Source organism: Sceloporus occidentalis, unplaced genomic scaffold, assembly GCF_023333645.1.
Source record: "Sceloporus occidentalis isolate IW3139 unplaced genomic scaffold, rSceOcc1.0.p SCAF_4, whole genome shotgun sequence".
Classification (NCBI taxonomy): Eukaryota; Metazoa; Chordata; class Lepidosauria; order Squamata; family Phrynosomatidae; genus Sceloporus; species Sceloporus occidentalis.
The window spans coordinates 110,677,746-110,689,873 of NW_028316984.1; the positions used below are offsets into that span (position 1 = coordinate 110,677,746).

Sequence of the window (12,128 nt, forward strand, 5' to 3'; positions counted from 1 at the left end):
CCCCCCCCCTTAGAACGACCTGTCTTCCCTGCAAACCCCGGGAGAGGGAATGGTTCGTCCCTTTCTTTCTTCCTTCCCCCTCCACCCCATAATAACCCCCCGTCTGCAGACAATAACGGCCGCCGCCGCCGCCGAGGCAGCAGCAGCATCAGCAGCATGAGCAGCATCAGCAGCGGAGGCGCGTGTGTCGGGCGGCGCCTTCTTACCTTTCTCGGCCTGGACGCGGTGGCAGAGGAGTAGAAGCAGCCCCAGGAGCATGGCAGCCGCCTTGCGGAGAGGAAAGGCTGCTCTCCTCCTGTCAAGGCAGGGCAGCAGCCAGACTGGGCTCCTTAAGCCCCTGCCTCCCCCTGAGGCGAAGACTCCCCTCGGGCGCTTCTCCTCCTCCTCCTCCTCCTCCTCCTCCTTCTTCTTGGCCATCGGCGGGGCGGCTCCGCTCCCTCATCCCCCTCCAGCGGCGAGCGACCCTTGGGCTCCCTCACGGCGCCATGAGGGGAGAGAGGCGGCCGCCGGAGAACGCCAGCGACGCCTCACAGCAGCAGCAACCGCTACAGCTACAGCTACAGCTACACCTGCCGCCGCCGCCGCTGCTGTGAGACGGCGCTCTGCAGAGCTCCCTCATGGGCCCCTTCCCGCCTCCGCCTCGCCCGGCTCTGTGGGCCCCGCAAGGGACCGGGCTGAGGGGCTCCTCCTTCCTCGTCCCTCCTTCACGCCTGCCGAGGTCCCTCCCTTGCTTCCCTCCTTCCTTCCCTCACACGGCCACCTCCTCCACAAAGGAATCACGTCCTCCCCGCCGCCGCCACCCGCCTTCTCCTCCCCTTTCTCCGAGATCGTGGTGGCGGAGCGCCTACTACGCCGAAGGGAGGTGGCCCCTCACGCCGGACGAGGAGGACAACGGCGGGGCGCCATTCCCAAGAGGAACCCGCCTTGCGCTGGCGCTCGCGCTCCACTCCGCCGACGCCAACATCATCATCATCATCGCTATACATCATGATTATATGATATACATACACACACACACACATAGATATAGATATATTGCTCCTCCAACTTCGAAGAAAGAGCTCTTCTAGTCTATATTTATATCTGGTGGCTCTATGTCTCTCATATATATATATATATATATATATATATATATAATAGACCCACCAGATATAGATATGATATATAGCATATAGATATGGCATAGGCCCACCAGATATAGATATATAACATATATATATATGACATACACCCACCAGATATAAATACAGATATAGATATAATATATGACATATATTACGGATCAGCGTAAGAGGGGCGCCCCAAAGACGAGATATAAGGACTCCCTGAAACAACATCTCAGGCTTGGCCAGATAAACCACCAACAATAGTCCTCCCTGGCCTCGCATTGGGAGGCATGGAGACGCACTATCCATGACGCTGCAGCCATCTTCGAAAGCTCATGCCAAACGAGTCTCGAAGAGAAACGACAACGCAGAAAGAACCGCAACCTGGAAACATCACCCAAGAAGACTTTCTGCTGTGCTTTCTGCAACCGGACCTGTTTATCCCGAATTGGCCTTTTTAGTCACCAACGCGCTTGTACAAAGCGCGGGATGAGTCCTTCCTGAATCTTCGTTCGCAAAGCAAAGCCAGAGAGAGAGAGAGATGACATATAGATATGACATAGACCCACTAGATATAAATATGTAACATATAGGTATGGCATAGACACATCATATATAAATATAGATACCTAACATATAGATATATATGACATATAGATGTAATTTAATAATTAATTAATAATAATTTGTTTTATTTATATACCGCTATTCCAAAGATCATAGCGGTGAACAGCAAGTAAGCTAATTAGCAAGTAAGCTAATTTGCCCCCAACAGTCTGGGTACTCATTTTAGCGACCTCGGAAGGATGCAAGCCTGAGTCGAGCTTGGGCCCTTTTGCTGGTCTTGAACTCGCAACCTTGTGGTTTTGAGTGAATGGCTGCAGTACAGGCATTTAACCACTGCGCCACCAGGGCTCCTATGTCTATGTGACATAGACTCACCCCCTCATCATCATCCTCTCTATCATTATATGATATATAACATAGATATGACATAGGCCCACCATATATAGATACGGATGTTAAAACACTTTTGATGCTGCGCAACACATGAGGCAACATGTCAACGTTTGGCACCAGATTTTCCACCTTCCTGACTGTAGTCAGCAGCTTGTGAGCTGCAGAAACACCTCTCCCTTTCTGAATGAGCAAAGAGACACTGAAAACTTCTCTCAGATTAGGCTTTTATTCTTAGAAGAAGTTCCACTGTGTACAACAATATATACAGCAACACCATCCACACTAGTAACAACCCTGTCTGAGGCAAAATGCTCGTCACTACTCTAGCAAAGGCTCCGTGAGGCCTACTAGGCCTTGCCTCTCCCTCTGGAGTCACAAAGGATCCAGCCACCCTCCTGAGGGACTCTTCAGACTGGCAGCATCCTACAGGACTTTACAGCACTTGTTGACTATCTTTTTGATGTCACTTCCTGTTTAAATGTCTAATCATTATGGCTCACAATCACCCTTTTATGCCTGGTTACTATTAAAACCCACATTGTACATTTTCCTTGTGACTCTATATCCCAACAATAGATATGTATTAGAATATCCCTTTCTTCAAAGTTGGAGGAGCAGAATGGCATCACTGTGGAGAAGTTGGGTGTAGTTGTTGGTAGCAGAGCACATATATCTAGATATATAGATATGTGTGTGTGCTGCCCTCTCATCATCATCATTACTATCATTACACATACGTACTCCCACCACCAACCACTAGACCAGTCTTCCCCACAGTGATGCCATTGTGCTCCTCCAACTTCAAAGAAAGGGCTCTTCTAACTCCAGCTTTCAAGTGTTTAGAAAAGGAGTTCTCTCATAAAATGTCCATTTGAAATATTTAAGCACTCCTCTGCAGACTTGAGGACAATTGCACAAAAGAAAATTCAAAGACCTCTAGCCCTGTTAGTCTGGGGGGAAAACAGTATGCAAAGGGATCTTGCAGCACCTTTGTGTGTGTGCTGTGTGCTTTCAAGTCATCTTCAACTTATGCCCTAATGCCCTATCATGGGGTTTTCTTGGCAAGTTTCTTCAGACATGGGATGCCAATCCCATCCTCTGCGGCTGAGAGAGTGTCACTTGCCCAAGGTCACCCAGTGGGTTTCATGGCTGAGCTGGGAATCAAACCCTGGTCTTCGGGGCAGCAGTCCAACACTCAAACCACTACTTCTCGCTGGCTTCCTTTGAACAACTTTGAGACAGAGAAACTGAGAGAAAGAAGCTGGGAGCATGAGCTTTTCTAGACTTGAACTCACTTCCTCAGTACCAAATACTGCTTAACTGCCAATTCATGGAAGAAGGGATCATGATTAATAAACAAAATATAGGTGACATTGTGGTCTCCTGGCAGCCCTAGCCTTTGCAAGCAACCCTAGAAATTAATTGATATTGTATACTCTAGTTTTCCACAGCTACTATACCTTCCCAACTTGTCACCCTCCAGATGTTTTTCCACTACAACTCCTATGAGCCTCAGCAAGCATAAGCAGAGGTCAGAGATACCAGGAATTTTCAGTCAAGACATCTGGAGGGCACCAGGTGTCCTTCTGTCCCCAAACAACGGTCAGGAAGGATTTGAACTGGAAGAAAAAAAGTTAGAAGCACATGGGGTCAATGCTCTAAACGTGATGAAGAAGAATTACGTAAAGGTCTTGGGGAACTTTATTTATTTAAACTATTTAATCGGTTGCCTTTGAAGAAGTTCAAGTTTTAAATCGGACAAACATTTTATTACGTTAAGTGCAAAAGCTATATTAAAAAGCCCAAAAATATATAATCTAAAACAGAGTAAAACAAGCAGCAATTTAAAGACTGAGCTTAAAAAAAGAAGAAGAAGTAGGGCCAGTTTCTATTGTAAAAATTCAGATCTTTAAAAACCCAAGAGGGGCAAGAGGGAGCAAATTTCCCTGAAAGGGGTTCCCACGGGAACTAAGTCTGCACTAACAGTTTTCTGCCTTTTGTGCCTCAGTGGTTCATGTTAACAGCCACACAGTTTCAAATGGGTACCAGTGACCTTTAACACTTTGAACTGGGTCTGGAATTGGCAACCAGTGCAATTTATATGCTCCAATCATCAGGTCGTCAGAACATTCTGTGCCAGCTGAAGCTTTTAGCATGCCTTCAATGGTTGTGTCACATAGGATGCATTAGGATAGTCCAACTCTGAATGTAAATAATGAATGCATAACACTAGTAATACTTGCTTCCTATGGATAAAGGCTCAGCTGGAAAATCATTTGAAAGGCATTACTATCCTGCCTTATTAATGTTCACCATCGAAAGCTTCAAATCCAGGAAAACCCTCTAAGCTGCAGACTTAAGCTTTTGGGGAAACACAGTCCCGTCCAACATCAGATGTTTGTTTTTAACCAATTCAGATTATTTCTCAGACCACCTTTTCAGAACTGCTTCCAGGCAACTGTTCAAGACCCTAAGGCTCCTGGATGGAAAGATGGGGTAGAATCATAGAATCATAGGGTTGGAAGAGACCACAAGGGCCATACAGACCAACTCCCTGCCATGCAGAAACTCTCAATCAAAGCATCCCCGACAGATGGCCATCTAGCTTTGGTTTAAAGGCCTCCAAAGAAGAAGATTGCACAACTCTCTGAGGGAGTTTGTTCCACTCTCAAACAGCCCTTACTGCCAGGAAGTTCCTCCTAATGTTGAGGTGGAATCTCTTTTCCTGGAGTTTGCATCCATTGTTCCGGGTCCTGTTCTTTGGAGCAGCAGAAAACAAGCTTGCTCCAGCCTCAGTGTGACACCACTTCAAATACTTAGAGGGCTATCATATCATCCCTTAACCGTCTCTTCTCCAGACTAAATACACCCAGCTCCCTAAGTCTTTCCTCATAAGGCATAGTTTCCAGACCCGTCACCATTTTGGTCGCCCTCCTCAATTAAACCTGAATTATGTGAATTATGTACCATCAACACCCTGATGATGCCTCTTTGGTTCATATTTCTGGGCAACCTCCCCAAGCAATTTCAGATAGGTGTTAAAATGTACAGGAGACAAAATTGAACCATGAGGCAGTCCATAAATTAATATAAAGGAGCAATCACTTAAAGTCAAAACTCAGCAGGTTTTAGACCCTGTAATGATAAGGAAATTAATGAAACTCCAACCATCTTACACTTCCAGCCTCCAGTCTGCTTGTAGTAATCAGGTTTAGAGAGTGCCCTCAAAAGGCCTGTGACATGCTAAGATAACAATATGGGAATCAAAATCAGTATGAACTGATCTTGTTAAAGAGGCATTGGCACTGATGTTGAGATTCTCCAGAACCAACAAGTGGAGGGTTAGCATCCATCAAATATGAGCACAACATGCCAGGGACCAATTTGTACTACAGAATTATAGTGCTGATACTCCATTTTAACTACTATAGTCCTGTCCTAATAGCATCTTAGGACTGGCAGTTTAGGAAGGGGCTTTTGGAATTCTCTGCCAGCTCTAGTGCATCAGCAATCTATAAACCCCAGGATGCCACAGGATGGACACAAGGCAGTTGAAGTGGAGTAACAGTACTATAACTGTATAGTGAGAAGTGCCCCCAGGTCATTTCTCTCATATATAATTGGTTTGTGAATTATACTGAGCTTACCCTGAACTAACCTGCCATGAAATAATAGAAGCAGAAGGCTTAAGACCAAGCTGTGGAATTTCAAGAGCCAGCTTGGATGAGGATTGGGACTGATGGAGAGAAAGCATGAGATAGCTAACAAGCATCATCACCCCTTACCTGGCCCATCCTAACCCTAGTAATTTCCCTGCCCACAATCAGGATTATAAAACATAACATATCTCAGGCATATAGGTATACCAGGATGAAGGCTATTTCTCTCATACACCTAAAGAACTGAGAGTCCTTGTGCATGGTGATGTTCAGAAGCTGTTAGCATACCCTACACTCCCAAGCTGTATATGGAGTTTCATTTTTTAATATATTTTGATATCCAGAGCCCCACATGTTTTAAGAAATACAAATCACCTTGGAAACTTTAGGAAGTTTCCCATGGGAAAGGTACATTGACCTGAAGACATGTGGAGGATCTGTTACTAAATAAAGATTACATGGGTTTACTGATCACTCCATTCTCTCCCCAGCCTTTTCGCATATCCTCTTGCACTGGAAACAAAGGCGGTCCCATTGCACTAAAGCAAGTAGGACTATATCTCCTTCCTAACACCTGCCATTTTCCCAGCCAATTTCCCTGTTCACCTATCATGGGGTTATCCCATATCCAATTGCTATTTTGTTAATATGGAGTTAAGACCATCTGCCACAGTTGCCCTTTTTTGTCAATTCCATGGGAAAGCAATCAAGCCTTTGAGCTGTATGTGGGCATGTTAAATGCCCAGAGCTTCCTCTTTCTGTATCACCCTCAGATGCCATCTGAGCCACACTCTGCTTTTCCATGGATTCCTCTTCAGGACTGGCAAATATCACCCTTTTTATCCCCACAGCTTCCGCTATCCAATTTTCTAAACTCCTACTTTAGTTAGCCTTGTATGGTGTTTTTAATTAAATTCGTACTGTATGTTTGCGTGCTATCTTGCATACTTCTAAATAAAACCTTATCTTCATTAAATTTTGAGTCCTCCTAGAGTTAGTACTGGTATACATAGGTGAAATTATCTCCTCAGTTACCCACTTTTCACAGGCTTTCTTTGACCTAATCAATTCCCCCAACATTTAAGGAGACACTGACACAGTTGGTGAGGATGTCAAGTCCTCCCCCACATTATTGGGTAATAAAGCTGAAGGTGGGGTATCCATGGGAAATCTTGGGACACAATGTACAAGGTTTTCTATTGTATGGAGCTTTATAAGTGAGGGGGAGCCAAACAATTCTTGGTCGGAAGGGTGCCACATGCAATCTGCTTTTATCTGATTTCTGGCTATAACAGCAGATTGAATTTTCTTAACATTAATCTGGAAACCTTTTTTCTTTTTCATGTTTGGCTCATGAGTGGAGTGAAACTGCTTAGGCTGATGAGTAACAATGCACTGAGCATTATGCAAACACACACGCACACAGTGTGCATTAAGCACACTGCTTCTGCAACACTGTATTTGTTACAATTGCTTCCTCTTGTTTCCTCAAGGTAATAATACTGTATTTATTGCATAGATAAATGAGGAAAGCATTGGGAAACCTGTTCCTCCTCTTGGGAAGTCTGTCTTTAAAGGACAAAGGACTTCAGCTCCCCCTGTCCCATGAGCAATAACCATACTAACTCAATGATGGGAAGTGAAGTCCAACCTATGGAGGGCACCAGGCTGGCAAGGCTTGGTTTATGTATGTGGTGAACACTTTTCACTCCCAGTCCTTTCTAATTCAAGTTTCTAATCCACTGGCAGGCTAAGCTCTACTTGTATAGACAGGTTTTTAAAACAGAAAGTTTTTAGGGCATGCGATGGGGTGTTGTTATATTGTTTTAATGTATTTTAAGCCTTTTAATCTTTTTAAAGTACTTGATTTTAGCATTGAATTTTTTTTAATTATTGTAGTAATTTAATTCTATTTTAATATACTATTTTTGTATGTTTTTAACTGTATGGTACTTTTTAATGTTTTAAGCATCCCTGAGTACCAGCCCTGGGAGAAGGGCAGGATATAAATAAATATAATAAGAATAAGAATAATCCAAGTTTTTGTTTCAGATTAAGAACTCTTCATTCAGTGTCCATTATTTTTCCATGACAAAATTCTTACTACATATCTAGGTCTTAGTTTTTCTTTTGGTACAGCGCGTAATAAATTCCAATACTTGAGGGCTCCAAGATACTGCTTGGAAAAAGCAAACTGCTTTCTAAAAAGTATATGAGAAGGAAGGGAAGAGCAACATACAAGAAATGTGTGAGGCAAAAATGTAGAAGAGGGGATAACAATTCTATCAGTTATTCCCACATTTTACAAATTCATAAGATAATGCGGAGAATTAACAGAATACATTAGTTTCACTTTTCAAAAGCAACACAATTCAGCATATTGATGTTAATATACATTTGTGTTGACATCTTGCCAGCAAAGTTCTGAGGATATGATTGATAGACTAGAACATATTTTAGGACTTGCAACTAACATTTAATATTATGTCTCCCTCCTCCAAATTTCTGGCGGTAATAAGGCCATATGAAATAAAATGTTGTGTATTGTCGCCAGGTTTTCAAAAAGGTACCCTGAACTTGGACAGTTGACCCAACATGTCAAACACCATGCACATGTATCGGCCACCCCGTGTGCTAACGGACTCCCTTAACGAGCTGACACAGCTGGTTGCGGAGCTGATGCTGGAAACGTCCAGGCTATTAGTCCTGGGCGACTTCAACATCCCCTTCGCGGCCAACTATGTTTCATCCGGTGCAGCTCGGGAATTCATGGATACCATGGCGGCCATGGGCCTGTCCCAGCTGATTTCGGGTCCAACGCATTTTGCGGGTAATACACTGGATTTGGTTTTTTGCACGGATGCGGAAAATCCGTGGGCGGAAATAACTAATATTTCCCCCCTGTCATGGATGGATCACTTCCTCGTGGAGGCAAAAATCAAGGCTTCTACCCAGATCCCCCCCGGGGGTGGTGGACCTATTAGGATGGTCCACCCTCGAAGGCTGATGGAACCCAAGAGGTTCCAGGAAGCCTTAGAGGGGCACATGGTTGGAAATGATGGCGACTCTGTTGATGCCCTGACTGGTATTTGGAATACCGGTCTCTCTAGGGCTATACACAGCATCGCTCCCAAGCGCCCTCTCAGGCCCGCTTCCAAACGTAAGCCCTGGTATACGGAAGATCTCCGGGCAAGGAAGCGGGTCCTGCGACGGCTAGAGCACCGCTGGCGGAAACACCTACGCTTAGACGACAAGGCTCTCCTAGACCGCCTTTTGGAGGACTATGGAGAGGCGATACGAGCAGCTAAGAACTCGTTCTATGATGCTCGTGTCGCGTCCGCGGAGTCGCGTCCAGCAGAGTTGTTCAGGGTAGTCAGGGAGCTAACTCAGCTCCCTCCTACCCTGAACCAGATCCTTGAATCTTCTAAGGCCTGCTGTGACCAATTTAACAACTTCTTCGCGGATAAAACCTCTCGGATAAGCGAAGGCCTTAACGCCGGCATTAGAGCAGAACCTAGGGTAGAGGCATCCAGAGCCTCTGTGGACTCCATTAAACTGGATCAGTTTGAGTTGGTTAGTACCGATGATGTGGACAAGATCCTTGGAAGCGTTTGGAAGACAACCTGCTCCCTCGATTCCTGTCCCTCATGGCTAGCGGCTCAGGGGGGACCGGTGGTAACTTCGATGTTAAACCGGATTATAAATACATCCTTGAGGGATGGGCAATTTCCATCCAGCTTGAAATTGGCCACTGTAAAACTGCTGCTAAAAAAGCCCTCCCTCGACCCCCTGATGCATAATAATTATCGGCCAGTTTCGCTATTGCCATTTTTGGGGAAGGTGATCGAGAGGGCGGTTGCAGTCCAGCTTCAATCGATCTTGGATGAAACGGATTATCTGGACCCATTTCAAACTGGCTTTCGGGCAGGTTACGGGGTTGAGACGGCCATGGTCGCCTTGGTCGATGATCTCCGTCTGGGCATCAACAGGGGAAGCGTGTCCCTGTTGGTGCTCTTGGACATCTCAGCGGCTTTCGATACCATAGACCATGGTATCCTTCTGGAGCGCCTGGCAGAGGTGGGAATCGGGGGCACTGCGCTCCAGTGGTTCCGGTCCTACCTCACTGGGAGGTTCCAGATGGTGCAGCTGGGAGACGTGTGCTCCGATAAGAGGGCCCTTACATCTGGGGTCCCTCAAGGAGCCATTCTGTCTCCCATGCTTTTTAACATTTACATGAAACCGCTGGGAGAGATCATCCGGAGACATGGGGCGCGGGGTTATCAGTACGCTGATGACACCCAAATAATCTTCTCTATGTCTCCGACTGATGCAGTGACTGAGGATGGCGTCTCTCCTCTCGTGGCCTGCCTGGAGTCAGTAATGGGCTGGATGAGGGAAAACAGACTCAGTCTGAATCCAGAGAAAATGGAGGTGCTCGTGATAGGTTCTCCTGGCCCGGGGATGGCGGTGGTTCCACCTGTCCTGAACGGGATCACGCTTCCCGTAAAGGACTCGGTACGCAGTCTGGGCGTGCTTCTTGACTCGTCGCTCCACCTTACATCTCAGGTGGATGCGACGGTCAGAAGCACCTGTTATCAGCTTCGGCTGATTCGCCAGCTGCGTCCCTACCTGGGCCAGAAGGACCTTGAAACGGTGGTACATGCTCTGGTAACCTCTCAATTGGATTTCTGCAATGCGCTCTACATGGGGCAACCCTTGTACCATACCCAGAAGTTACAATTGGTACAGAACATGGCAGCCAGACTGGTCACTGGCATGCCCAGGGCCAGTCATATAACACCCGTACTTAAAGATCTGCACTGGCTGCCTATTCGCTTCCGGGCGCAATACAAGGTGTTGGTTATAACCTATAAAGCCCTACATGGCTTGGGCCCAGGATACCTTAAGGACCGCCTCTCCCCATACAATCCGCCCCACACACTCAGAACATCTGGGCAGCAGCTACTGAGGGTCCCTGGGGCAAGACTATCCTCTACATCGAAGAGGACGTTTACCATCGCGGCCCCGACCCTTTGGAACACGCTGCCCATAGAGCTCCGCTCGGCCACTTCCCTGGCCCAGTTCAGGAAGGAACTAAAAACCTTCCTGTTCAAGCCAGCATTCCCCGATATAAGTCCTAGTTAGTCTCCCCCCCTCTGACAGCAGTGGCAAGCTGGCCAGAATGTATTTTAAGTGTAGATTTTAATGTATTTTATTGTATTTTGTGTATCTGTTTATTATGCTGTACACCGCCCTGATTGTAAGAAGGGCGGTATAAAAATAAAACTTTTATTTATTATTTATTATTATTTACTCAAGATTCCCCACCACCACCACCACCACCATCATAAGTTTACTTTATGATGAAGAAACTCCAATAGGGAAGCATGTTGAAACATCCACAAGAAATGTCAACTGTTAAGACTGGCCCTCTGGTGGTACTCACAGGGTATTCCATTCTTTCATTTTAAATGTTGAATGAGTTGGTTTTTTCAGGAAACAGATTGATTGACTGAATATGATTTAGTGCAGAAATCTGAATTCAATGGTCAGATTATATGTTTTATTTATGATGATAACATGTCTAATCCAGTGATTATCTTGGTCTTCTGATTGTGTAGCTACTGAAAAAAATGATAACAAATACAGGTCTAATTTGCAGAAATGTACGTACTAGGGCCAGATTTTTGAGTTTGTTTTCATTGTTAGGAGCATCACATTATCTGTGATGGCTGCTCCTGCTGCAGGGAGGTAAATTTCACTACCCCCCCCCCCCCCCGCGCGTGCACACACACACACTCATTCTGAAGCTTCTTGGGTTCTCAGAAGTCAGCTCTGGAATATTATCTGGAACAATGGGGAGGGGTTGCACACCTGAAAGATGAAAACAATCAACACTGTTCCCCCCTTCCAGAAATATCTTAAGTTTTTCATTAATTTGAACTTTATGAGAGTGTAATTGTGTTGTTGTTGTTGTTGTTGTTCTTTTATATCCTGTAAATTTTAAACCAAGGCCTGGTACACACAGGCAGGAAGTAGCATGGCACCGCCGATTCTAGGGTTCCGGAACGTACAGCAACTGCACACTCCGGAACCCTAGTCTATACAGATGCCGGCATCATGGTGGCCTTGTGATGATTCAAAAGCAAATCAAGGAACAGGGATTCAACCTATGCTGGATGGGATTACATTTATATCTTGATTTCAGTAAGGCCTTTGACAGGGTTCCCCATGACATTCTTGCAAACAAGCTTGTAAAATGTGGGCTAGACAAGGCAACTGTTACATGGATTTGTAATTGGTTGACCGGTCGAACCCAAAGGGTGATCAACAATGGCACCTTTTCATCCTGGAGAGAAGTGACCAGTGGGGTCCCACAGGGCTCTGTCCTGGGCCCAGTACT

The 12,128-nt window shown here is 45.6% G+C and overlaps 1 protein-coding gene across 1 annotated transcript in view; it reads right to left on the reverse strand.

Moving 5' to 3' along the window:
- The window catches only part of KIAA1549L (KIAA1549 like), a 263,272-nt gene extending 262,283 nt beyond the window's left edge, over window positions 1-989 (reverse strand). The window contains exons 1-2 of the mRNA XM_089523106.1: window positions 849-989; window positions 207-295 (exon numbers count right to left, since the gene is read on the reverse strand). Of these exons, the coding sequence (XP_089379232.1) occupies window positions 207-295; window positions 849-989 (230 nt within the window). The remainder of the gene's footprint in view (window positions 1-206; window positions 296-848) is intronic.
- Between the last annotated feature and the right edge of the window lie 11,139 nt (window positions 990-12,128).